Source organism: Hyaloscypha bicolor (assembly GCF_002865645.1).
Source record: "Hyaloscypha bicolor E unplaced genomic scaffold K444scaffold_60, whole genome shotgun sequence".
Taxonomy (NCBI): Eukaryota; Fungi; Ascomycota; class Leotiomycetes; order Helotiales; family Hyaloscyphaceae; genus Hyaloscypha; species Hyaloscypha bicolor.
Window position 1 is genome coordinate 1,014,949 of NW_020194562.1, and position 26,794 is coordinate 1,041,742.

General features: G+C 36.5%; 10 protein-coding genes across 10 annotated transcripts; 6 read left to right on the plus strand and 4 right to left on the minus strand.

Moving 5' to 3' along the window:
- Positions 1-84: 84 nt before the first annotated feature.
- K444DRAFT_511844 (kinase-like protein) lies at positions 85-561 on the minus strand (the record flags this gene model as incomplete). The annotated part of the gene is made up of 1 exon (XM_024873478.1): positions 85-561. A coding segment is annotated over one exon (477 nt), but the record flags the coding sequence as incomplete, so codon positions are not given.
- Positions 562-1,131: 570 nt separating this feature from the next.
- Positions 1,132-3,156, plus strand: K444DRAFT_612665 (uncharacterized protein). Its single transcript, XM_024880182.1, has one exon. The coding sequence runs from the start codon at positions 1,378-1,380 to the stop codon at positions 2,893-2,895; it is 1,518 nt and encodes a 505-aa protein (XP_024737431.1). The 5' UTR covers positions 1,132-1,377; the 3' UTR covers positions 2,896-3,156.
- Positions 3,157-3,226: 70 nt separating this feature from the next.
- Positions 3,227-4,166, plus strand: K444DRAFT_663288 (uncharacterized protein). The gene has a single exon (XM_024886814.1). It carries the CDS (start codon positions 3,611-3,613, stop codon positions 4,034-4,036), a length of 426 nt encoding a protein of 141 aa, XP_024737432.1. The 5' UTR covers positions 3,227-3,610; the 3' UTR covers positions 4,037-4,166.
- Positions 4,167-4,289: 123 nt separating this feature from the next.
- K444DRAFT_513638 (uncharacterized protein) lies at positions 4,290-4,448 on the minus strand (the record flags this gene model as incomplete). Its single annotated transcript, XM_024873520.1, has 1 exon — positions 4,290-4,448. A coding segment is annotated over one exon (159 nt), but the record flags the coding sequence as incomplete, so codon positions are not given.
- Positions 4,449-17,035: 12,587 nt separating this feature from the next.
- Positions 17,036-18,297, plus strand: K444DRAFT_612667 (uncharacterized protein). The gene is made up of 2 exons (XM_024880183.1): positions 17,036-18,188; positions 18,258-18,297. Exon 1 carries the CDS (start codon positions 17,067-17,069, stop codon positions 17,832-17,834), a length of 768 nt encoding a protein of 255 aa, XP_024737434.1. The 5' UTR covers positions 17,036-17,066; the 3' UTR covers positions 17,835-18,188; positions 18,258-18,297.
- Positions 18,007-19,626, plus strand: K444DRAFT_528507 (uncharacterized protein; the record flags this gene model as incomplete). Its single annotated transcript, XM_024874727.1, has 6 exons — positions 18,007-18,113; positions 18,165-18,188; positions 18,258-18,426; positions 18,478-18,813; positions 18,869-19,055; positions 19,103-19,626. 6 exons carry the CDS (start codon positions 18,007-18,009, stop codon positions 19,624-19,626), a joined length of 1,347 nt encoding a protein of 448 aa, XP_024737435.1.
- Positions 19,627-19,739: 113 nt separating this feature from the next.
- K444DRAFT_589124 (flavo protein-like protein oxygenase) lies at positions 19,740-20,755 on the minus strand (the record flags this gene model as incomplete). Its single annotated transcript, XM_024878089.1, has 2 exons — positions 19,740-20,299; positions 20,416-20,755. The coding sequence occupies 2 exons, from the start codon at positions 20,753-20,755 to the stop codon at positions 19,740-19,742; spliced, it is 900 nt and encodes a 299-aa protein (XP_024737436.1).
- Positions 20,756-21,268: 513 nt separating this feature from the next.
- On the plus strand, positions 21,269-23,542 carry K444DRAFT_561110 (uncharacterized protein). The gene is made up of 8 exons (XM_024876924.1): positions 21,269-21,459; positions 21,512-21,656; positions 21,721-21,821; positions 21,876-22,184; positions 22,249-22,561; positions 22,608-22,822; positions 22,872-23,005; positions 23,054-23,542. The coding sequence occupies exons 1-8, from the start codon at positions 21,284-21,286 to the stop codon at positions 23,170-23,172; spliced, it is 1,512 nt and encodes a 503-aa protein (XP_024737437.1). The 5' UTR covers positions 21,269-21,283; the 3' UTR covers positions 23,173-23,542.
- Positions 23,543-23,621: 79 nt separating this feature from the next.
- On the plus strand, positions 23,622-24,648 carry K444DRAFT_612670 (alpha/beta-hydrolase). The gene has a single exon (XM_024880184.1). The coding sequence runs from the start codon at positions 23,634-23,636 to the stop codon at positions 24,489-24,491; it is 858 nt and encodes a 285-aa protein (XP_024737438.1). The 5' UTR covers positions 23,622-23,633; the 3' UTR covers positions 24,492-24,648.
- K444DRAFT_652677 (putative dibenzothiophene desulfurization enzyme A) lies at positions 24,618-26,237 on the minus strand (the record flags this gene model as incomplete). The annotated part of the gene is made up of 3 exons (XM_024885821.1): positions 24,618-25,559; positions 25,610-25,648; positions 25,697-26,237. The coding sequence occupies 3 exons, from the start codon at positions 26,235-26,237 to the stop codon at positions 24,634-24,636; spliced, it is 1,506 nt and encodes a 501-aa protein (XP_024737439.1). The 3' UTR covers positions 24,618-24,633.
- Between the last annotated feature and the right edge of the window lie 557 nt (positions 26,238-26,794).

Genomic DNA, 26,794 nt, shown 5'->3' on the forward strand with positions numbered 1-26,794 from the left:
GTTCTTGGCGTAGGATGCTTCCTGCCCTCCGGTCCTAAGTTTCTGGTGAAGTTTGTTCTTTGCCTCGCCAGAATAGTAGGCGGCCAGCATCTCCACAAAAACTGTCGCCAAGGAGAATACATCTGCTGATCGACCGCGAGAGCCTCCATCTTCTACTTCCGGGGCGCAGAACTGGGCAGTCCTTCCCTTCTCAGCAAAGGGTTTTGTTGTTGAGAGTGTCTTTATCAGGGCCATTCTTGATATTCCAAAGTCGGCAAAGTATGGAAAGTACGGCTTCTTGTTGTCGAAGAGGATGTTTTGCGGTTTGATGTCTCGATGGCGGATTCCAATCGCATGGAGATAGTCTAAGGCCCCCGCCAGACATTCCATCGCCTGATACATCTTCTCCGGTTTCCACGTCGAGAAGCTTTCGGGGAAAGTTTTGCCCCGCATCATGACGATAGCTGCATACTTTTGGTCTGAGAGGCCGTCAAAGATGTAGGCATACAGTATCTTGATGACGTGGGGGTGCTGCGCATGGCGTAGAATTCGGAGCTCAGCCAAGAATCCTTTCTTTTTTTCCTCGTAGCTTCTTGGATCGTCGTGAGAAGGCGCGAGTCGGATGCCTTTCCGCGCAATAGGATGGTTGCTCGCAGCCTCGAGCCATCCTTTCGGGTCCTCGAGTAGACTTTTTTTGATTGTGGGGAAATCAACGAAAGTCTCGTGTGGCGACGTCCATTCCACGGTGAAGGGTGAAGTGTCAGGCCCATAAATAGGAGGGTTCTCAAAAAAATCTTCGATCGGGACGCCGTCCATTATATGTGATGCGGTATGGCTGATGTTTTCTGTGGAGCAGGTCGGCGGTTCAAGAGCCACTTGGGCTATGAGGATGAGAGCGGTGGCTACCACGAAGTCTAAGACGGCTTTGGGAGAAGGATCGTGCGAACACAATATAAGCCGTTTCCGAGGCCTAATAAAGAACGAGACGTGACCTCGGGGCCTTACTATGCTGGTTACGGCTGCCTACAAGCACCTATCCTCACCATCCAATCATAGACAGCCTCCCCGACCTTACCTTTCTATCACATTCCAGAACTTTCAAAATCCATGTCCCTGCAGGTAAGCGCGTTGTGTCTGCCTTACTGAGTGGTGGGGAAAACAAGATGGTGTCCGGACTGGACAACGGCTCCTCGGGGTAGGGCAGTCGAGCCCATTCATGTCCAAAGCCCTCTCACGGCCCAACCTGATGTCTAGGTGTGTTAGGAATCTATATCTCCAACATTGCAGCTTCCGCTCCGCTACCTCCTCGTCAACTGGGTACACTAGCAGCACATGAGTCGCCAGGCTGCCGAAATCGAACCCAGCAACCCCAAAACCCCAACACATTGACTAGGGCACATGAGCTCAGGTCTTTACGCCATGGATATCGGAACTGCCATCGCAACAGGGACTCTGGTCTACCAGTTCATTAGCGCCTGCGCCGAGTTTTCGTCCAAGGCTGGCGCTCTCGCAATGGGCATCTCCATGGACATGAGGGGTCTCCAAAACGTCCAGGAATACTTCGACAACCGGAGGCAGCAGCAACAGAACCACATACTGTCCAACGATGACGAGCAGCTGCTTCAGGAGATATCAAGACATCTCAAGGGCTTGATGGACAAAGCGCCCCGGAGCCTCAAGGCACTTCGAAGCACAGGCGTCAGCAGAGCCGCCCTCGCCTTGACTTGGTTTATCAGGCGGTCCGAATTTTTACAACTACATAACGATCTTCGTGACATGTTGGATAGGCTAGACGTGAAAGTCATTCGTCTCCCGCCCGAGGTCCGCACCGCCATTCGGCTCGACATCCCACCTGAAGGACCGGGCCGAGTACCAGCCCCAGCTATCATCCGAAGCAACGAGGGCCTCCGGCGTTTTGTCCAACTCGAGCCAGATGACAAAAAGAAACTAGGCCTGGGAATGCGGCTGAAAGATGCCAGCCAGCTAGATCTACTTCTCGCCGATTCACCCGACCTCCGCAGTTTCCCTGTGAGCTTCAAAGACAGACAGCTCATTTTCGCCGCCCGCAGTGTATCGGAGAACGTTGCCTCAGAGACGTCCGCTTTCAACAAGCTCGAAACGGATGTTGGCATCCTCGCTGCAGCGCTCAACTACCTTGATCCTGCGGCCGACATCCGGCTGCTCAAGGTAGAATTCTACCACTACCACGCCGAGAGCCGCCAATTCCTCTTTGCCCATTATGCCCCGTACCGCACCGACCTTGTCACGACGCTGAAGGAGCGTATCAGGACCGATCCCTTCCCCGAGGTCCAAGTACCTCTGAACCAGCGACTCAAACTTGCGTACAAGCTAGCCGAGGCCGTCTTCTTCCTCCATGCTGCCGACTACGTGCACAAGAACATCACCCCGTCGAGCGTTGTGTCATTCCGCAAGTGGGAGGAAGAGGAACCGGACGAGCCGAGCACTGATCTCGAGGACGCTTACCTCATGGGCTACGACTTGATCCGCGCGATCGAGGCGCGGACCAGGAAGGAAGGTGCTATCAAGAGGGACGGGGACGAGCGGTCCATCTGGGAATTTGACCTCTATCAGCACCCGAAACGGCAGCTGGGAAAGGACAGCAAGAAATACGCCAAGGAGTTTGACGTGTACAGCCTGGGCGTTGTTCTACTCGAGATAGGAATGTGGCAACCCCTGGAGTCTGTGGCACTGCGGTTGGACCAAGGAGACCCCAAAAGCTGGGCCGGTTACCTTGTTGACATTGCTACAGAGCAGCTGAAGCCGGTTGTGGGAGAAAGGTACTGCAAGTTGGTTTCCTGGTGTCTCAAGCTTGACAGCAATGATGGGATGAAAGAGACTGATTTCGTTGCTAATCTGCTGGATCCGCTGGAGGATATGGTCAACGCGCTATCTTAGCACTGTGGTAAAATAACCGGTTCCGTTATTTGCTGCGTTGGGAAATTAAGTGATTATGAAATAGAGATTGAGTTGACGATAGTTAATTCCAGCTCAAAGCCACTTATATATATCGCAGTAAGAGAGCTGGTCGGTTTGAACATGTTCAAAATAAAATATCACTTATGATCTAATTGTTGAGTGTTTTCCATATATAATGACTCTGGTAGCTCGCTTAACATAGAACTAAGATGGCTATCTTGGGGTCACCTCTCTACAACGATCATTCACAAGGCAATACAGTCCATGTGCGTATCATTTGTGACAATTTAAAGTAGGTAAGTATGGCCATTCCGCTCATCTTCGCATCTGTATTTCCCGTACTCTTCTACGCCGCGGACGATAATTTCGCACAAGTAACCCTACTTCACCCCAATGAGTATCGTAATGTCATCCGCACAGAGTTCCATCGTCTCCCACTCGAGCTCAACATCGTCCAATACGACTAGTGACACTGTCACTCTCAAAGACGTTTCTCCCTCGATCGGAAAGGCTACGACTGACTCACCTCTCGTGCGTATAATCCTCGAGTCTTATGGCAGGGAGATACTCGAGTCTACAAGCGACCAGTTTTCTTGATCTCGTCGTCGGGGTGTGACTCCAAATAATTAGCGCAAGAGAACTAGTGAAGCTACTTGCTAAGGCGAAAAGGCTTGGGTATCGAGAGACAGATATCATGGACGACGAAGACGGTATCCGTAACGTCCAGGAAGCGAATGCAGGTTTACCGTCAAAGCCCAACGGAATCGAAACCCCGAAACGACGGGCTATGATTGCCGGCCAGCGTCTCCCTCCCTCCACAGCTTCGACTCAACCACCTCCCCTCGAAGAGGTTCGAGCCCAAAATTGTACGAACACAGCTCCTGTCCGGCGAGACGAGTCTCTCTCGACGCACAACTCAATGCTCCCAGTATGCAAAGGGCTGCTCTTTCCGAGAAAGCAGGTGGCCACAGCATTCAGGGCATACAGGTTGTTATGGGTATACAAGATGGGGTGCCAACAGCTGCTAGGACTGCTGGGAAACAAGGAGAAAGGGAGTGCTCAAAGACTGGATCGGAAGCGTGGGTCGCAACTCATGTTGGGAGGTCTAGCAGTGCCTTGAAGAGAACGCGGCCACAGGACGTGAGAGGTGGAGTGCAGAGCCGACGCCCTAGAAAGCTGGTTCGAACATCGGCTGGAAAGTCATCTCCGCCGATTTCTGGCCATTGTCTCGAGGTAGTCATCATATCCAGCGTCGATTTCGATACCTGAGGTATCGATAAGGTATCGCTAGTATCGATTATTCCTAAAAGGGACTAGTCTATCTATCATTCGTCCTCGCTCTCAAGAAATTTATCTAAGATCCCACTCTTTTTCCAATGCTTTAAGCACTCGATTATCTCGATCGTCTCAGGACTAAGCTGGCCCCTCTCCCACGATATTATACGGCGAGCTCCAGAGAATACACGCTCTGGTTCATCGCTCATAGCCGGGATTGAGAGGATACCGATAGCCATATGCGAGAGCCGCGGGTACCGCTGCCTCCGGGTATCATTACACCACCAGGTAAGGGCTAATACTATTATAGCTCTTATATAGTTATTAATTCTATTACTATTTATATAAGGCTATTTTAGGGATATTTAAAGAACTTCTTATATTAAATCTTAGCTACTTTTAGATATAATACAATTCTTATAATTAGTTCTTATTATTATATAAATTAGATCTAAACTTTTTTTTTACTAGTTTTATATTAGTATTTAGATATAAATAGCTATTACTTTAATTTAAGCTAAGAGTAAGCCTATCTAAATACGGTCTAATTATAGCCTAAATAGCTTAAGTAAAAGCTAACTAAGCCAGAATATATATTTAAAAGCTCTTTTAATACTATTAAGGAGCTAATTTAGCTTTCTTAAAGTTAGATAAATACTTTTTAAATTATATATTTTTATTTTCTAACTTAAATATAATTTCTATTTTAGTTTTCTTAAAACAAGAATTCTTTTAGAACTATTTCTATTCTTATACTAACTATTATAAATATAATTAATTAGTAAACCGAGTCTTATTATTTTAAAACATTTCTTTAATATTTATAAATAAGAGACTTTATAATATAGATTTCTAAAATACCTAATTTTATGTTATTTTTTTTAACTAAACTATTATATTAATATATAAATAATTAATTAAGATTAGCTATTATTATAATAGAGAAATAATTCGGATTTTTGAACTAAAGTAATATAATATTTAATTATTATTATAATAGAGAATTAGTAATACTATTTTAGAAATTATAGTTTTAAACTTTAAATAACTATTTATAATTTTATTATAATAGAATTAGAATTTATATCTCTGAGTTATAAGTAGATTTATTAAAATAATAAATATAAATAAAAATATTAGAAGCTAAAATAGACTTTAGAAATAATTATAGAATAATAATTTCGAAATATTTATTACTTATAAAATATAGTATTTAAAATACTATAATAGCTATTATTAGTAAAAGCTATTAATGTATTATTATATAGAATAAGAATAGTTTATAGTATTTTAAAAAGTAAGGTTTATATTAACGAGCCTAATAATATAGATTTATATATTTAGGGCATTTTTCAGGCATTTTCTAGGCCTCGAAAATTTGCTTATAGGCTTTAGAAAACTAAACTCTCTTTTAATACTTAATAGTTATAAGATAATAAAGAATAATTATAATTCTATATTTAGAACTAGAGAACCGAAGTTAGTAAAGTATAATTTAATTAATTAATTTTTAAAGATTTAAAGATTTGAAATTTTTATTTATTAATTAAATACCCTAAGTATATAGACTTATATTATTAGGCTTATAACTTAATTATTTTAAAAAAATAAATAAAGAAAAGTACTATTCTTATAATTAAATACTCGCCTTAATTATATAAAAGCACGTGAGATTTCAATATTTGAGTTTCTTATTTAATAATATATATAATATAATTAGTATATCTTTTTAAATATAAAGTAATAAGAATAAAGTAATTATAAAAAATAGAAATTTAAATAACTTAAATAATTAAATTCGAGAAGTATTATTTTATATTAATAAAAAAGTATTTAATAAAGTATTCTTAACCTTAATAATAGAAAAGTTTATAATAATATATAGAATTAGAAAATACTAAATTAAAACTCTTTTTAATATTATATATTAAACTTCTTAATATAAATAACTTTTAAACTAATATATTAACTAGTATTATTATTATAAATTTTATAATACTAATATTACGAGTAAAATAATAAGTTTAAGAAAAGAAAGAATATAGTTATAAGTTATATTAAAATTAGTTCTTTTATAAAATTCAAAAAGAATATTTAGAATTCTATTTTAATAATTACTTTTAAAAAAGTTATATAATTTAAATATAAGTTTTATTTTTCTTTTTAAATAAAAACTTCTTTATATATAAAAAGGGCTTTTAAATTAGTAATTTCTTATATATAAATAATTTTCACTTTATAAGCTAAAACTATTTTAAATTATATTAGCTTATAATCGAATATTAATTTATAAAATACTTAAATATTATATAAAATTAGATATAAGATTATTTCTAAACTAAAAAATTATTTTAATTAGAATTTCTAATACTTATTTAATTATAATCTAATTTTATAAGAATAGTAATATATTACTTTAATTATATTTAGTATAGGAAAAGAATAAAGTAATAAACTCTATTTATATTCTATTTAAATATATTTCCTATTACTTATTCTTTATTTAATACTTTATTTAACTATTCTAAATTATTCTAAAATAATTAAATAATATATATATAAGCTATAAGCTAGCCTAATATAGTAAGTCTCTAGAGTAGCCCGGAACTAGTACTAGTATATTATCTAATTAAGTAGTAATAAAGCTTAGGCTTTTCTAATTACTAAATAAAGACTTTTTTCCTAAACTACTTCTATTATATTTAAATTATATAATAGACTTAATAAAAGTACTTTTAAAATAATATCTTACTAAGCTTATATAATATTATTTATCTATTAATAATTAAATAAATATTAATTAAATAAATATTAATTAAATAAATATTAATTAAATAAATATTAATTAACTAGATTTATATAACCTATATATAATTACTTTTAAATAGCTTAAATAGCTTAAATAGTTTTTTCCTATACTAATTATATTAATAGTATTTATTTCTATATTTTATTTAATTATAAGTAGTATTATTTAATAAAGATTTAATATAAAAAGAAATACTATATTCTATAATTAAAAGAATTTTTATTTATTTATAATCTTCTTTATTTATAAATATTTAAAAAACTAAATATAATATATAGAAATAATATACTTATACTAGCTATAATATATAGAGTTAAATAAATAATTATAAATATATATAACTAAAGAGTTATATTTATTATTATTTCTAATATTAATAATATAATTTTAGTAAATTTTAGTTAATAAAATAAAATAATTTTTTGTTTTTTAATAAGCTTAGATTTTTAAATTAAACTTATTATTAAGATTATAATTATATTTTATAGAACTATATAATATAATTAGTTTATTCTAGCTAGCTTATAACTAGCTTAAAAATCCGATTTATTAATATTAGTATAGCTATTTCTTTAGGAGTTATATATATAATTACAGGATATAGAATACGGGATATAAGTAATAAGATATAAGTAATGAAATATAAATAATAGGATATGAAATACGAGATATAATTATATAACCTTATATCCTATTAGTAATTCGACTAGTAGACTAGACTCTTTTAGGCTTAGTAGATTTAGGGATTATATATTAATATTATAATACTATAATTCCTACTTCTAAATAATAATAATTTTACTAATCTAATATAACTAGTATTTCTATACCTATATAATAGTATTATATATTACTAGTAAACTAATACTAATTAATTTATATATATAGATTAGAGAAGATTTTAGATTAGTCCTAAAAGCATTTAGTAGCCTAAGACAAATCTAGTCTATTCTATATTAAAGGAAAGAACTATTTATTAACTTTATAAAAGTATTTAGTAGCCTATAAAAAAGATATCTAGCTCTTACTAATTAATAAGCGGTTAGCTATTTAATTATCTATCTATTTAACTTCTACTATTTTTTAAAACTAACTTCTTTTAGCCCTAAGACTACTTTTTTGGAAACTATCTTTTCTACTTATATAATACCCGTATCTATAGAACTCTTTCTCTAAAATATATATCCTATATATGTCTTTAAAGCTCTTTAACTACTATTTCGATTTTACTATTAAATCAAGTTTTTTGAGCTTTAGATTCTCCCGGAATTATAATATTTCACTTCCTAAATTTCTTATTATAAACGAAATATTTAAGGGCGAAATATTTATTTTAATACCCTATTAAGTATCTGGTATCTAAACCAGATATCTAGATATCTTTACTACCGAATTCTTTCTATAAACTTACTATAAACTACTTTATCTTTAAACCCCTCCTATTATAAACTATATATATATACTAGAGAAAACCTGAACTCGGTTTAGTATAGATACTAATAAAAGAAAGAAACTAATTAAGAAATAGGAAAATAGTATTAACCTAGTAACTATAATAAAGACTAAACTTCAGGAATATATAATTACTAAAATATATTAATATATCTTATATAAGAAAAGTAATAATAATTTATAGGATCTATTTTAGGATAACTTTAAAAACTTTAATATTATAGTATATAGTCTAATTAACTATATACTTATATAAAATCTTTAACCCTAACTTTAATATAATAGTATTTATATTAAATAGAACTATAGAAACCTTACTATTACGTAATTCTTTATTAATCTTACCTAAGAAAAGATAAAGAATATATGAAATAAAGCTAATATTATTAATAATAATCTAATTAGAATAGATTTTCTTTAGGAATCTATTATATTAGTTTATCTTATTCTAGATAAAACTAGATATAAGGGAACTAGACGATTTTAGTCGAGAAATTAAGCTATTTTTATATTTTTTTAAATTAAGGCTATTTATTACTTTTACCTTTACTACTACTAGTATTACTACTAAACCCGAACTACTATTAATTAGTACCTACTATTTCTACTAGGAAGCTTATTAGGGAAATAGTAAAGATATATTCTAAAGTATAGAAATATAACGGAACTAATAGTAATTTTAATTATAAACTTATTATTTTCCTTAATATTTACTAATATATAAAGCTTCTAGAAGAAGTACTAGTAAGAGCTTTTCCTACTATATTAAAAGAACTAGTATAAGATTATTTCTATAATAACTAGCTCTCGAGCCATATATATAAAGAGGCCTATATAAATATTTATAGCTTCTTTAAAGGCCCCGGTTTCTATTATTAAAATTTAGATAAATAAAATACTATTACTTTAGTAATTATAATAATAAAGAACTCTAAAAAGATAATATTTAAGCTTATCCAAATACTAATTAATAACCTATATAAATTATAGTATGGCCTTATTCCTGTTTTATAAAATACTAAATTCCTATATAATAAGATTATTACCTCTTATTAAAGCTTACTAGTATACTAATATATAGTTTTAGACTCTTCTAATAATCTTAGCTAGCTTATTAATAAGCTCTAATTATCTATTACTACTTATAAGAAAAAGTAATAAATTATTACTAAAACTTACTTTACTAATTAATAATACTATTCTTAAAACTCTCTAAATTACTATTTATCTGGAAATTAATAATATAGACCTAATTATAACTTCGGAATCCGTAATAACTACTTTAAGCCTTATAATTATAATAATTATATTCCAAAGTTATATTTTATATATAAGAGACCCGAATACTACTTATAGAAATATATACTAGAGGAATAAGAAACTAAGAAGACTTAATTTAAGAATAGAAATATTTACTAATTTAGATTCCGAAATACCCGTAATTTTAATAAATACTTTAGTAGTACTTATATATAGTACGTTACCGAATTCAAAGGAGAAGAGAATAACGAGAATAGTAAGAATAAACTAGTAAGTAATACTTTTAAAGCCTTACTAGTAGAAATAGATAAAGAAAAGAAATATTATTCTAATTCCTATTTTATTTCTATTAAGAGCTTCTTAGCTATTCCTATAGCCCCTACTTCTATTATCCCTATAACTAATACCCTTATAAATAACCTCACTTCCCTTTTCCTTATATATTAGATAATAGGCGAAAACTATATCTTGAAATCTATTAAATAAATAAAAAATATCTAGATATTTATAATTAATAATATATTAAGATATAATACTTATTACTTTTATAAAGTTATAATTAATACCGGAGCCTCTAGATTCTTAACTACTAGTTCTAACTAATTCCAAGCTTTATAGTAAACTAATAGTAGTATCTAATTTAATAAAACTACTAAAGGTTAAGTTAATATCTAGTTTAGTATTAGATCTATATTCTCTATTAGATCTATAATAGTAAGAATACTAATTAGGCAAGTATAATTCTATATTATATCTATAAAGACTTTATTTTTACTTAGTTTGGCCAATATAAATAAGCTAGGAATTTACTTTAATAATCTTACTAATTATCTTATTACTTCTAATAAATGCTTTATATCTATAGTATAATATTTTAAATACTTTTTTTTACTTTGGAATACTACTTTATAAAGCTTTATTTCCGAATTCTTTACTTATAATTTTTGCTTTCTTATAGAAATCAAATTATAATATCTATATTACCGTTTTAATTATTTATTTATTAGTAAGTTTCGAAAGGTACTAGAATAAGTAGGCTATAATATTAATATAAGAGCCCTTAAATATCTTATAAAATACTACGAGTAATACTAGAAATTCGAATAATTACCGGGATAATTTAAGTTTAACCTAAGAAATAATATTAGCTTTAACTACTCTATTATTATTAATATTTTCTATATTTCTAGTAAGCCTATATTCTATATTATTAATAAAGGTACTAGATATTAAGCCGGCTAATAGCTTTAAAATATTAGTATATTATATATTTAGAATACCCTAAAATAATATTAGATTAATACCTATTTAGGTACTTCTAATTAGATTATAGCAGATACTAGAAAATAATTTACTAGTAAGAAGTTTACTTAGCTTGCAAATACTATAGGAACTAAGGTCAAAATCGTTTCTATAAAAGCTTATAATTTTATCGGAATTATAGAATACTACTATAGCCTAATTTAATATACTTACCTTATTATTATAGCCAAAATTAATAGAATTAATAAAGATACCATATTTTAAATAGCTTTTAAGGCTATTAATAATTCTACTAGACCCGATAGTATTATCCTAACTCTCTTGATTTATAGTACTTTATCCCAAATAACTAAATATAATATCCTATTACTAACTATATTATAGTAATTAGTAGTACTTAAGAAGGTAATAGTAGAAATTCAGAAGCTTTAAGCTAGATACCAGATTACAAATACCCTAAATACCCGAAATAGTCCTAGTATTACTAATATCTATAAACTTCTCTTAAATTCGGATATTCTCATATAATATAAAGGGAATACTAGTTAACCTAGTAGTTAGAATAGGCCATATAAGCTAGTAGCTATTAACGGGAAGAACTATATACTAGCTCTACTATATAGTAATACTACCTTCTATTTAATTTCTATAAAGCCCTTTTATATAAGAGATATTAAGGTTATTACTAATGGCCCCGAACCTGAACCTATTTCCGAACTTTATAGTAAGGCCAAAGGTAATACAGGTATGATTTCTCCTGCTATTCCCGCTATTTTACTAAAGTATAGTAGAGAACGCCCTTATAAGAACCCGGATATTACGGTATTTCTATAAGATAATAACTTATATAAGAACTCTTATTAAGTTAAAGTTACTAGCCTCCTAGAAAAGAGTATATTTGAAGTTATTCCTAGATCTCAGGTACTAAAGGAAATATATATCTTTAACTCCCGGTTTATTAATAAGATCAAGAATAAGAGTATAGAGAGAGAGTTTAAGAAATCGAGACTAGTTATCTAGGCTTATAATAATGATAAAAAATATATAATATTAATATAATTACTTATTATTTAATATATTAGCCAGAGAATTATTCTTAGTATTACTACTATAATAATAGATATTATAGAGCTATATTTATATAATATCTCGCAAGCTTATATCTAATTAATAACCTTACTTAATTATAATTTTTATATTAACTTATTTTATAAGCTTACTAGAGAGCTAAATCTGAATAATAATTTAGTTCTAAAGATTATAAAACTACTATATAGTATACCGGAAACTAGGAACTACTAGTTTAAGACTTACTATTCTTACTATATTAATAAGCTTTTTATGAAATAGTTAACTTATAACTCTTACCTCCTTTATAATAAGTAATTCTTCGGAATTATTAGCCTTTAAATTAATAATACTCTATTTATTAGAAATAATAATTTTATAAAAATAGAATAACTGAAGCTCTAAAAGACTAAGTTTTTAGCCAAGAAATATAAATACCTTATTATTAACTATAATCTCAAGTTTAATAGAGGTATTATTTATATAAATACTACTAGAATTACTCTTATATAGGAATACTAGTATAAAAACCTCCGAATTATTTCTATAAAGAATATTACTACTATAAGTAATAAGGGTACTATTTATTAAGATCTTTCTATTAAGGACTAATATATTACCTAATATACTAGAGAAGTATATATTATATTAGTCTATTAACTAGAAGCTTTATATAATCTATTAATTATTACTTAAGCTATTAAACTTTCGGAAACTAATATAAAGGTATTTAATAAGTATATTTAATAGCAAATTAAGAATATTATTAGAGAACTAAGATTTATAAAGCTAGTAAAGAAGTCCTTATATTTAATTATTTTTATGAATACTTTATTTATAAATAATAGAAATCTCTTCTTCTAAATCGGATATATTCTAGTTCTAGTAAACGGAACTAGATATACTAATATTATTTACTAGTTCTCTACTAAATATAAGAAAGTTACTAGAAGTATTCTAGCTTCGGAACTCTATAGTATAGCTTATAGCTTTAATATAAGCGCTTTAGTTAAATCTATAATTAATAGAATACTAGAAATAGAACTATTACTAGTAGTTTATATAAATTCAAAGTTATTATATAAATGCCTTATTAAATTAGGAACTACTCGAGAAAAGTATCTAATAATTAATATAATATATCTTTATTAGGTATATAAATAACGAGAGATTATAGAAGTTAAATAGATTAAGGGAGAATTAAATCCTGCTAATTTCATAATAAAATTAAAGCTAATAAATACTTTTAAGTATTTAATTAATATAAATATTATATAATTAGATATAGAGGAATAAGTTAAATACAAATAGAGCGGGAAATAGATATATGGAATAGGAGGATATTATAAGAGGGGAAGTTATATATAAAAGGCTATAGCCTTTAATATATAACTAAAACCTCAGAAATAATATAAATATATAAAGTATTTGGGAAAATCTAGTATTAGACTAGATTAGGGAATTTATATATAATTAGAGAGAAATACTATTTTTTGTATTTTTTAGAAAGTTTCTAGTATTAGTATAGCTATTTCTTTGAGAGTTATATATATAGTTACGGGATACGAAATATAGGATATAAGTAATAAGATATAAGTAATAGGATATAGGTAATAGGATATGAGATACGGGATATAATTATATAACCTCGTATTTTATTAGTAACTTAACTAGTAAACTAGACTTCTTTAGGCTTAATAGATTTAGGGATTATATATTAATACTATAATACTATAATCCCTATTTCTAAATAATAATAACTTTACTAACCTAATATAACTAGTATTTCTATATCTATATAATAAATAATACTATATATTACTAGTAAACTAATAATTAATAAAAGAAGAAATATTATAAGGTTCTAATTTTGAGTTCTAGCTTATAATTATATAGTTATTTTAGATTTTCCTATTATAGTTCTTTTATAAAACTAATTACGAAATCTTTATTATTATTTATAGGCTAATTTAAAATAATTAGAATACCCTAAATAATTAAGTACTTACTTTAATTTAAAACTCTTTAAAAAGTATTTAATAAATCTATATTATATATTAAAATATAACTTTTATATTATTAAAAGTTATTAAAAAATTCTTAGAAGCTAATTCTATTTACCTTATTTAACTTCTTATTAATATTAAAAAGATTAATATAAAACTTCTTATATATTCTTTTAAGTTATACTTTTAACTTATAAATTAAAAGTAATAAAGATTTATAATAGTCTATAACTATATATAAAAAAGAAATATTATTTCGAAATAATTACTTTTTAATAAATCCAGGCTCTAGTTACCTAAATTAAAGCTATTAATAAAGCAAAGCCTTATAAAAGTATTAAAGCTAGAATTATATTTCCTATCTTTAATCTTAGCTAATAAAGTTTTTAATATAATATATTTGGAAGACTAGAATTTGCTTTATTATTAAAAACTATTATAATAGTTATAATAGTTCCTTTATATATCTTATTTATATTACTAATTTAAATATATCTTTTCTAGCTATTTTCTTAATTAATATAGAATTAATTAACTTAGAAGTATTAGCTATTAAGAAATTAAATAATAAGAATAGTATCCTTAATAACTCTTAAAATAATATCTGGAAATATAATTTCTCTATTATAAGATAACCTATATAAAGAAGAATTCTTTATAGCTTTCTAGATATAGCTAAATATAAAGTAATTATTATTAGGATTTATAATAACTATTTGTTTTATAATATAATTAATAAGCTTTAATCTATATAATTATATTATATTATAAATCTAATAGCTCTAGTTATAAAGGCTTTTATAATTAGATAACTATATTTTTATTTTATTAAAATCCGTATTTTCCTTATTAATTAGCTTTACTAATTAGAATTCCGGGCTTCTATTTATATTCTAGATAAAATATATTACTTCTCTTATTATAAAGTAATAATACCTAACCTCTTTATATATATTTCTAAAAGATCTATTATAATATCGAGAATAATAAATAAAAATAAGAGTTATTCTCTTAAGAATATAAAAAAGACATATAAATAATAATGTTTTTTTAAACTTATAATTAATATATCAAGCTAAAAAGACATAGCCTTTAATAACTAATAAAGTTTATAGCTAGAGTAGTTTTCCCTTATATCTAAGGAAGCTATCTAATATCTATTAATTTCCGGTAACTATAAAATAAGACTAAATAGATTATTAAAATTAATAACTTAATAATACTAGTAAAAGTTCTATTATATAATAACCTTATTATAATATATCTATTATTTCTTTAATTTCTTAAGATTATTCTTAGCTTTCTATAGCTCTTTCTTTAATTTCAGGGCTTTTCTCTCTTATAAAGCCAATATAATTAGAAAGCTATTAGAGTTATTTAGTAATAATATCGAGTTTATAGTAATAGAACTCCTTTTATATTAGTTAATATATTATAGCTTGAAATTTAGAATCTAGAGTTTAAATAAACTAGATAAAAGAAATTCAAAAAATATATATAATTTAATATAAGAGAAAGCTACTACTATACGATTTGTAATAATAATAGTAGCTTATTTAGGAGTCTAGCTCAGCCTTCTTAGTAATAAATAAGTAATATATCTAGCTTTTTTTCTTCTAGTTATTCTATAATTACTATAGAAATAATCTTTATTATTTTAATTCTAGAGTCTTTTATAATAATAAAATCCTTTAATAATTTATATTTTAATATAAGAAAAGTCTAGTAATATTAAGATTATTAATAAATTATAATAAATAAAAGATTATAGAGGTATAGAATATGTAATATATAAATAGGAAGTTTAGAAATAGCTTAGTAATTGTATTAGAGTAAGGGAATTCGGTTATAAATAGTATTAGGGAGAGGATTTATAACAAACCAATTTCTTCATTTGAATAAGACACCCCATTACTGTAGGTAATAACCCATAACATAACGTGGATCTATTTTCATAAGGGTCTAGTTCGGGATCCTTGAGAGCCTGTTTAGGCTTTCCAGAGATCATTGCCAAAACTTAACAAAAATGAAATAAAAAGGCCCTAGTCTATATCCAGTCTAATTAGAGATCAAATACGTAAGTGAGAAGTGGGCACTGCTCAGGGGCTACTTAGGGACTACTCAGGTTACTCAAGCTACTCAGGTGAGCTAGGTGAGGAGAGGGTGAGCCGAGTGTAATTAGCGCCCGAGTAGAAGCGGCGAGCTTACTAACCGACTTTGGGATGAAGAAGAAAAAAGTTACGCTCGACTACCAATATGACAGAGCATATGCAACTGACAACACATTCTCTTGATCTGCCCCCTGCCACCGCCTGACCTCTCTTATCAGCACAACCTAGTCTTGTGAGGCCTATGGTCAGTTCGCCGTCATCCTGTAGACTGCCTGTCCTCTTTCTGTCCAACAATAAGCGTCATAGGACCAAGTAGCAAGCCTGCAAGGCATTTTGAGACAGTACTTTGCTCCCTCGGCTCAGGGTACTGTCTGCACTCCATCCCGCCAATCGTGTGTTGCCATTACACCTCCTTCATGTCATGTATGTCCTGCAAATTTCCTGCCGCATCCCTGTCAAATGACATAGGCCATCTTGTTCCCCTCATAGGTCTCTCGATTTGCGGTCTCCTCCGAGTGAAGTATGAGATTGTCAGACAACTTGTCAGTTGACCAACCACAGAGGTCGATTCGTACAAGCAAAGATATGCCAACTCGTTACATCATTCTCCTTCATATTGGGGGGTACGAGTACCTGTTTAAGTTGCCAATCGCGATGTCCTTGACGTGTAAGGTTGAGACTACAGCACGCTGACTAACGAGTCGTAAACAACCCCTGTCAACCACGAGGCTCAACGCCCCACTTTCAAACATGACTCTCCACACCTCTTATCTTTCTTCACGAGTTCCATCTTCGATAAGGCAGCATGGGGCACTCTAAAATATATCTCGATCCCAGTGGATCTGTCCATCAATATGCTTACTCTCTTACCTCAGACGACCCCTCAACCGGCCTCACTTCGACGCGATGCCATCGACCGCCAACAATCAGATCTCTGTCGGCTCTCCATCCGAGAGTAGGGATAGGCAAAGTAATGGTTCGGAGAACAATGCCACACGGTCACCAAGGCGTCCGCGTGTAGCTCTGGCCTGCCAACGATGCAAGAAACGAAAACAGAAATGTGATGGACAAACACCAACCTGCTCCAATTGCAGGAGCTTCAATGCAGACTGCCTATACATCAAACCTCCAGTTCCTCGAAGTCGTGACCCATATCTCAGGGCAGCAGAGGACCGGGTAGCTGAGCTGGAAGGGATATTGTTGAGAGAAGGTATATTGGATGAAGGGCAGAGTCAATGGCGTCAATTGCAGGCAGCACAGCTTGTTGATCAGCCAGATACGAATGAATTGACCGTACCAGAGCCAACGCAAAGACCACCAAAACGACCATGTATCGATACATCCCAAGATTATATTGAGGCCGGTGTGGAGTGGGAAGGCAACACAAGAGACAGGAATGTCAATGCCGTGGTGGACATACTCAGAGATCTTTCGTTGGAAGCCAGCGGTGGTTATATTGGCGCTTCATCCAGTATTACCATGAGCCGAATGGTAGGATCCCTTGTGAAGTCCAGAGTTGAGCCTGACCTTGGACTCCGGACCGAAGAACATCTCAGCCCAAAGTCATCCTCCGATGGAACATTCGATGGCGATTCGGTACTAGAACTGGGGGGTATGCCTGGGAATATTGCAGACAAGCTTCTCATGGGCTATCTGAAACATATATCAACTTGATAGCCAATCTTGCACTCCAATTATATTCGAACCCTCCATCATAGCCGAGATACCCTCGTCGATCCATACGACAGGAGTGTCCTGCATCTTGTCTATGCCAGTGGAGCTCGATTTTTGGAGACCACTGGCGAGACCGGTGCTTTCTTCCCAGACCGACACCAATTCTGCCGGCATGCAGTACTTGGACGAGATGCTTCAGTATCATGACATTCGTTCCATCCAGATTTTGATACTATTGGCTATCTATAGTCTTCGGGCACCTAAAGGACCTGGGGCATGGTAAGTGTTTATCATTGCTCTTGCAACCTCATGCTAATTTCCGACTGCCAGGACGTACATTGGTTTGGCAATGAGGTGAGCGAACCACTGATTTGCCGTCTACTTATATTTTACTAGCCATACATCAGCTGACAGATAACTTAGAACTTGCATAGACCTCGGTCTTCACCGCAAGACCCCTGTGAAGAAATACCCTCTTCTAGATGTCGAAATGCGAAAGAGAATTTTCTGGACCTGTTACTGCCTTGATCGGCAAATTTCTATTATTCTTGGTCGGCCATTTGCAATATCGGATCGGGATATCGATGCTGAGGTATTTCTTCTACTCCTGCTTTGTTTTATTGCCGAATGCTGACTTGGAAAGTTGCCGCTTGACATCGATGAATCCATTCAGGATGTTGCAGCATTCGAAGCTGCTTTAAGCAACGTTCAGTCTACGCCTGCAGATGAGACCCCAACAATATCCACCTCTCTAAGCTGCTTCATCCACATTTGTCGATTGCGACGTATTGAGTCCCAAATTCAGCAAAGCATATATCGCGTGGACAACTCGACGAATGCCACTGAATTTGAAGTCGAGTCATTTATTCGACAACTGGAACAATGGAAAGATAAAATTCCACGGGATGCGAGAAGGCACAACGCTGACAAGGCAACAACAACAACGGATACAAAATTAATCGATGGGTATGGCTACTACGTATGTACACTCTATTTACTTCACGTACCATAAACTCTGACAAGATTAATGGCAGATGGTTTATTACTACAAATGCATGAGCTTCCTACTCCATCCACTTCTTTCAACAAAGGATACGAATCTTCGTTTTCTGAAGCTCTGCGCTGAGGCTTGCGGAGATGTTTGTCAGACTTACAAGAAACTACATCAAAGCATACCAGTTGGGTTTTCTCTGATGGCACTGCATTCTGTTTTCCTCGCCGGTACGTTGATAATTCTGCCCATAAATACTTTCATCTAACGCGTCCAGGACTCACATTGGTGTACTGTACTTGGATTTCTCCCCAAGAGGTGTTCAGTATAAAGACTTCCAACAATATGAATGCCTGCAGTATTGTCTTATACATCATCACGGAACGATGGCCGGGAGCAAAAAAGTACCGAGATACCTACGAAGCTGTCAAACAATCACTGCTAGAGTCCGTCGAGGAGAACAAGTATGAGCCGCGTCGAGCCATCAAACGGCTTTACCCCGATCTCCTCCCATCGATGACTAGCAACGAGGAGGGCAGTTCCGAGGTGACTCAGATTGTTGCAGATATGGCAGGAGAACAAATGCTGTTCGAGGACTTCGCCGGCCCTGTTCAGTCTCCGGGGCAACCTTCACTCGCGAATACATTCTCGATCGTGCCCCCTCTGGCCCAGGATTACTCAATGCCGATTGACTTTCAGCAACAGTCAGCTTTCGACGAATCACTTTTCACTTTCGATAACCTTGATATCATTAACGGTTTCGATATTGGCGACTTTGACATGAGTCGTACGCCCCTCTAGTTTGGAACAATTCAAGAAGTATTCACAATACCTATCAAATCATGCAGCCTGTTCCACGATCTGATATAGTCTACTGAGTGAGATCGTTCCCTGACGGTTCTTCTAAATCCACTTCATTCCAGGGATTTGATTGTCTGTAAGATGTCCTTGATAGGCTGAGTCTCTCTCAGCGCTCTGAACGAGTCTGGTCTCGGTGTCTCCCATCCTCCAAAGCAGGTGCCATAGGTAATCCCTCCACCCCTCCACACAGGCCTCAAAACCTTGATATCCACGGTCTCCCTTTTCCGGTCAATCGCGTCCTCTCTTGCATGGAACAAAACTGCTTCAACCAGCACCAAGGTATTCGCTCGCTCAGGAGTTCCATCGTTGTTGACCTTTGTTTTCGAGAACAATGGCGTCACGCTATGAAGCTTGCATTCCATACTGAAAGCAGATTCCGCCACATGCGGCGGTCGAACCTTGGAACTCTTGAGAGGGTGTAGCCCGGCGAGTGGCCATTCTGACAGATGAGGAGGGGTGTTTACCGAGGTGAAGTTTGCAGCCTCCAAGAACCAGTCGCTGACTATGCTGATACACAGTTCTCCCGTTTCTAAAAGATTTGTAAGACTGTCGTTGGCTTCTTTCCCAGCAAACGAGATACTGTACATTGGCGGATCACTGGCCACATTGTTGACTATATAACGGGGAAGTCAGCAATGCTCGCTTGAAATGGTTTCGGGAGATGACATGATATCAGGAGAAAATCACGAAACATTCGTAAATAGGGACGCGTTCTCGACCAGTACCTACAGTAGGAATATGGTGCTAAGTTCTGACGCTTTCCGTCCGCGGATATCGTGCTGACTAGTGCGATTGGACGAGGCACCGTGGAGAAGATCATTAACTTGTAGTTCTGGTTGCTTGTTCTGCCTGGTTGATGAGGATCAATGGCAACCATTGGTTTTCCATACCAGCCATTCATAGAAGCGCCATCTCCAGGCTTCCATGATGGTTTTGGAGTCTTAGTTGGGTTCCAAAAAGTCGTGGGATCATAGTTTGGTCTTGTGGTTTCGATCGTTGGAAAGTCTGCGTGTGGATTTCGTTGAACGAGAGCCTCTTTGTCGTACGCTTGGATTGGAGCCTCCGACATTTCGAAAAGCGCTTCGATCGCTGATTCGCATACAATCAAGATCCCCAAGAAACACCGCACTCTTGAAAACAGCTGAATCCACATCAAAGGTGGGATAAAGCATGAATAGCCGTCGACTCCCCAAGTCGATATCCTACCCCCCACTCACTGTTCTTATCTTTTTTGCTATCTGCAAGGTCTAAGCATCCTGTTATCCACCATCCGTATCTTCGGTACTTAGCAGTCTCCACCATGTCCAGTTGAACCTTGGACAAGATCAACCACCACATCGGAACCCCTCCCGAAGTCTCTACGCGTATTTCTTGGCATTGGCAGTTACCCTAGCTGCCGCCCCTATCTTGATTGTCAGGATTCAGGAACGTTGTTTATTGCCGGAGCCAAGAGCTGTGTGATAACAAACCCCAGCTGGAGACCATGAAATAATGGTAGTGCTAGACATTTTCCTCTTTAAGACCAGCTGATGAGGCTTTGGTTTCTTTTACTTTACTGCACCTTGACATCCAGATCCATTGAACGCTCACTACAACGATGGTTTCATTGACCCTCAGGGGCCATACTGCTCATGTTCCTCGCACCTTTACTTCATGGGAAGTGAAGGAAGAAGGACAAGATGATAGGTCGTTTAATCGATGGACAAATCGAGACATTATTCCTGCTCCTCCTGATGAACGGAACTACACTGCGAAAGGTTACTTTGGCTTCTGGCGAGTTGCATCCCATACGTCCAATTCTGTCGAACCATTCTGACGTCCACAGGGTTGCTGCAGCAGTCAACTCCTCCGCTTGGTCTTTGGGTTCCAGTAATCTTGCAAATGGACTTACAGCAGGCGAGGCCATCGGAATGGTCTTTGTGGGATCTGTTCTTGCTGGTTTGATCGCTTTCGTGTGCGGCGAGCCTGGGGTAAGATCTTCTTTGCATTTTCAATGCAGACAATTTGTTCAGCAGTTTTTAATTTGGGTTGTAGGTTCAATATCACTGCGGATTTCCAATGATGAGCAGAGCATCTTTCGGGATGTATGGCTCATATTTCGTCGTAATGCTCAAATGCTTCGTCAACTTTATCTAGTAAGTATTGTAGCAAATATCGATTGATCAATGATCTCTACTTACTCCAGACAGTTTCGGTATCCAGGCGTACTGGGGAGGGCTCGCTGTGAAAGTGGTGCTTTCGAGTATCTTCCCGTCCTTCCAGCACATGATCAACACACTGCCAGCATCCGCAGCTATCACAACAAATGAGCTCATTGGCTTTATTATTTACATCATATTATTTACTCCATTAATGCTTGTCCATCCCACGAAGTACCATAAGTACTTGTGGTATGCCTTCGGAGCTTCTGTGGCCACGATGGGAGGGTTGTTCATTTGGGCCATTGCTGCGAATGGAGGAGCTTCCGTATTGGGTCCGAGTATTGTGGTCTCCAGCAGGTATATGGCCATCTGCAGTGATCATATTTCAGGAGCCAGCTGACTCGTCCCTCAACACCCGTAGCTTCCGTATGCTGCAAGCAGTGAGTTCCGTTGCAGGTTCGTGGACTGGGAGTAGCATCAGACAAGCCGACTGGACTCGATACTCCAAGACGAAGCGTGCTCCAGTTCTGAATCAACTGCTCACAGTGCCGTTCACAATTACAATAACGGCCATGCTCGGCGTTTTTGCAACAGGTGCTGTTAAAAACATGTATGGAAAAGCGTATTGGCAGCCCATCCAGCTTCTCGAGTTCTTACTCACGCACAATTATAATGCCGCTACGCGAGCTGGGTGTTTCTTTGGAGGTCTTGGGTTTTTCTGGAGTCAGATTGCGGTATGGTGACCGCCTGAATTTCACTTCCGATACTGATGACGAATAGGTTAACCTGGTGCAAAACTCCGTCGCAGCGGGTATGGATCTAGCCTCGATTGCTCCACGCTGGATTGATGTCAAAAGAGGGAGTCTAATAATGTGTTTTGTGGGCTATTTGATTAACCCTTGGCGGTTTGTTAATGCACCGGGAACTTTCATCACGGTGTTGAACTCTTTTGGGATGTTCATTTCTCCACTTGCGGCCATCAATGCAGTTGATTTGTAAGTCTTGATATCTAAAAACCACCTCCGCTGCCTAACAGACATGCAGTTGGTTGGTGAGAAGACGAAACTGGAAGGTACCAGATCTGTATGTTGGGAACAGCTCATCGATCTATTGGTTTGCCTTTGGGCTTAACTGGCGTGCATTTCTGGGCTGGACACTCGGAATCTGGCCTTCTTTTCGTAAGCCAACCTTCACATATTCACGTCTGTATGCTAATACTAGCAAAGCTGGGTTTGTGCAAGCAATCTCGGGAAGAAAACTGGCTCCCGGATGGTTAAAATGCTTCCAGGCAGCTTGGTTCATTGGATTCTTGGGGGTGGACTTGTTTACTATGTTATCTGCCTAATCTCTCCGCCGCCGGGTCGTCCGTACGTGAGGGAGTTGTTAGGAAATGAACATAACGAGGTTATCGACGGAATGGCTGATAGTGGTCCCGACACAGCAAGTGATCCCGAGAAGTCTCGGGTTGCTGCTTCTTCGAAAGATGTGTAATTGTGGGATCGAGGAAGGATTAACCGTCGTTTATCCGCAGGATTCCGTTGGAGCGGTTTTGATCTTACGTAACGTATGATTATACCTGAGATCGTCGGTAGAAAATCTAGTTATGGAAAAGCTAGTTGATGGCACACAAGCCAAATGAGTAGTCTGAAAATGAGAGACCAGTGTCTTCGGGACGGGCAACCGATCTCCGCAGGTGCCAACATCCCCACCCTTGCCGCCATGAATATATCTCATTCAACCCATTCTTCTTTTGAAAGCTCACATTTGCTCCCTTTTTCGGTTCACAAGTCATACGCTCCTTCCAAGATGTCATCCCCAACAATCAAAAAAGCTTACATCGACACTACATGCGGGCAGATCCACTATCGTTTTGCTCTCCCATACCAAGATGTACCCAAGAAACCCACACCTCTACTCTTCCTCCACAAATCCGCCTCCTCATCCGCGTCCTATACGTTCTTAATGACCATCTACTCTTCCCGAGGCTACGCCTGCTTCGCGCCTGACATGCCAGGTTTCGGAAACTCATTCGACCCCTCACCCTCCGACATCACAGAAATCTCAACTCTGGGAACCAAATGGTTCGTCAAGATCTTCATGCAAGTCTTCCACTCCCTCAATCTCTTCACGCCCAAAGTCCACATAATCGGTCACCACTCTGGCGCTGTATTGGCTACGGAGATCGCAGCCACGTACCCGGATCTCGTCTCAAGTATATGTCTCGTGGGTCCAGCTGTTATGACTGCAACGGAGAGGGCAGCGATGAAAGGGAAATACTTTTCTCCATTCAATGAACCGGTTAAGGATGGTAGCCACCTGTTGAAGACATGGGACTATTTGGGAAATATGGGGATTGGAGATGAGTTGGGGTTGTGGCAGAGAGAGGTGTTGGATCATGTTAGGGCGTGGAAGGGGAGAAATTTGATTTATGGGGCCGTGTGGGAGCAGGATGCTGAGAGGATTTATACGGGTGTGAAGTGTCCAGTGATGTTAATGTGTGCGAGGGATGATGTGCTTTGGACGTACTTTCAGTACGTGCAGGATCTGAGGAGTGGTGTGAAAGCGGTGGAGATTAGAGGGGCGAATTTCGGGCTTGACAGGGATGTTGAGGGGATTGAGAAGAGTTGGACTGAGTTCTTGGAAGAGACGGAGAAGAAGGGATAAGAGTGAGAAAGAGGATTGGTGTTTTGGAGGTTGTGGCGAGCGACTTCAAGGGCTTCTCGCTTAGCGTTTTTCGTCCAAAGTCAACAGATGATTGCTGCGACTATTCGACGTACAGAAGATTTTTTGGGAATTTTAAAATTGACTATGCAGCTTGGTGTAACGCAGCTTTCTCATCCACAGTGACTGGCCCGCCTTTGATTACTCCATTGCTCGTCACCTCGCTCTTTTCACCGTTCACTACCTCCTGCTTCATATTGGACATGACAGCAGTATCGCCTTCGAAGTCGCTCGGATACTTGAATTTGTGTCCATAGTGATCATCCCTCAAGTATTTCTGCCCCTCCACGCCATACAGATTCTCCCTGAGAGTACCACCGGGAATATCATAATCCTCCCACATCAAACCCCGCTTTACGAGTTCCGGTCGAAGAAGATATACCACGTCTTCGAAACTGCCCGGACTCGTCACATACGCAATATTAAAACCATCAACATCTGCCTCACCAATCCACTGCTCAAAAACATCCGCCACCATCTCGGGAGTCCCGACAGGGGCAGGATGAAACCCTCCAAGGGCCATCGTCTCACCCAACCTTCTTGGAGTCCAAGGCTCAGCATTCCCAGTCGCCTTGTTGAAATTCTCAAGGAAAGTATGCGTGGCAGCGTCGCCCGGCGCATCCTTGAGTTCAAACACCTCGTCTAGTGGGAATCTACTGAGGTCTATGCCTGTATATCCTGAAAACTGTGCGAGGCCACCAGCTACATCAGCATTTTCTCTCGCTCGCTCGTATTTTGCTTGTGCTTCCTCCAATGTTGCCCCGAGTATAGGTGTAATTCCCACGAAGAATTTTATTGATTGCGGGTCCCGACCTTGAGCTGAGGCACCTGCTCGAATCTGCGCTATCGACGGAGCGGTTTGGGATGGGACCAGCCCACCAACGTATATAGCTTCTGCATGCTTTGATCCGAATTCTCTCCCCACTTTCGAAGTGCCAGCTTGGAATAGTACAGGTGTTCGCTGAGGACTAGGATGTGTCTGGTGTGGGGAAGAAGCCTTCAAATATTGTCCTGTCTTCTCATCAGTAACTCCATTTCCAGACCAGAATAAAAGGGCCAACCTTTATGTTCAATTTTCTTGACCTTCTCCGCATCATACGCTACCCTATTTTCCCGATCCTAAACCTTCGCCTCCTCCCCCCAACTACTGTCCCAGAACCGATAAACCAAATCCATATATTCGCTCGCAACCTCATACCTCTTATCATGCGGTACGACATCTTCCTTCCCCAACGCCAATGCAGCACTTTTGCTCCAGCTCGTCACCACATTCCACGCCACTCTCCCCTCTGTCAGATGATCCAAACTACTCATTGTTCTCGCCAAGATGTAAGGATTCAGATAACTCGTGCTCCCCGTACCCCCAAATCCTACCGTTTTAGTAACAGATGCCATAGCGGGGATTAACACCATGGGGTCCAGAGCAGCGCAATGAGCCCCAGCGCGGAGAATGGGAGAAATGGAGGAGGAGTAGATGTCGAAGAGGGAATAGGAGTCTGCGAAGAAGATGAATGAGATTTTGCCTTTTTCCGCTAGCTGGGCTAAGGAGAGCCAGTACGGGAGGCGGTCTTTGCCATGAGTTTTGTCAGAGAGGTCGCGCCATTGTCCTGGGGATATGTGGGAGCCTGTGCAGGCGTTTTCGAAGAAGTTGAGGTGGATGTGCTTCTTTTGGGGCGAGGGAGGAGACATGATTGGAATCTGTGAACAGGAGAGATTGGTGGTGAGATGAGAAGAGAGGGTTTGTGAAAAGAGAGATGCAGTTCAAGAATAAGCCATGGAATGACGTTAAAGTAAAAGGCAAATTCTCTGAGAAGACGCGATTTGCATCACGAAAACGTATCGAAACCGTGAACACGACTGCGGGAATGGTTCCTGGTCTTAGGGACACCACCCTGGACACTAGTCTCAATCATGGAACTCTCGCGTTCGGCTCAACCTTTGATTGTTCGGACGAAAGATGGCGGTAAAGATGTTCAGGCTTCCGACGGGTGCGTCCCGAGGAAGGGTTGCCGAATTTAGATCGCCTTTATGCCCCATTCTTGGCGATGCAGCTACCCAAGTCAGCTGCTCCCCCGTAATGACGGATTTGATAAAATGGTATTCCGGATTTCCGTCTACAGTCGGGATCCCGAAGAGTTGGATTAATGTGTTTTGCTCCTGCGTTACAAGACTCACATCCCACAGGTCACAGCCAGCTAGAAAGGGGGGACGTCTTCGCTCATTGACCGATTTCACTTGGAAACACT

Coding starts and splice junctions, on each gene's coding strand:
- K444DRAFT_612665 (XM_024880182.1), top strand. CDS start 1,378: ATGAGCTCAGGTCTTTACGCCATGGATATCGGAACTGCCATCGCAACA.
- K444DRAFT_663288 (XM_024886814.1), top strand. CDS start 3,611: ATGGACGACGAAGACGGTATCCGTAACGTCCAGGAAGCGAATGCAGGT.
- K444DRAFT_612667 (XM_024880183.1), top strand. CDS start 17,067: ATGCCATCGACCGCCAACAATCAGATCTCTGTCGGCTCTCCATCCGAG.
- K444DRAFT_561110 (XM_024876924.1), top strand. CDS start 21,284: ATGGTTTCATTGACCCTCAGGGGCCATACTGCTCATGTTCCTCGCACC. Junction 22,185..22,248: donor AGTATTGTGGTCTCCAGCAG/GTATATGGCCAT, acceptor CAACACCCGTAG/CTTCCGTATGCTGCAAGCAG. Junction 22,562..22,607: donor TTTTCTGGAGTCAGATTGCG/GTATGGTGACCG, acceptor GATGACGAATAG/GTTAACCTGGTGCAAAACTC.
- K444DRAFT_612670 (XM_024880184.1), top strand. CDS start 23,634: ATGTCATCCCCAACAATCAAAAAAGCTTACATCGACACTACATGCGGG.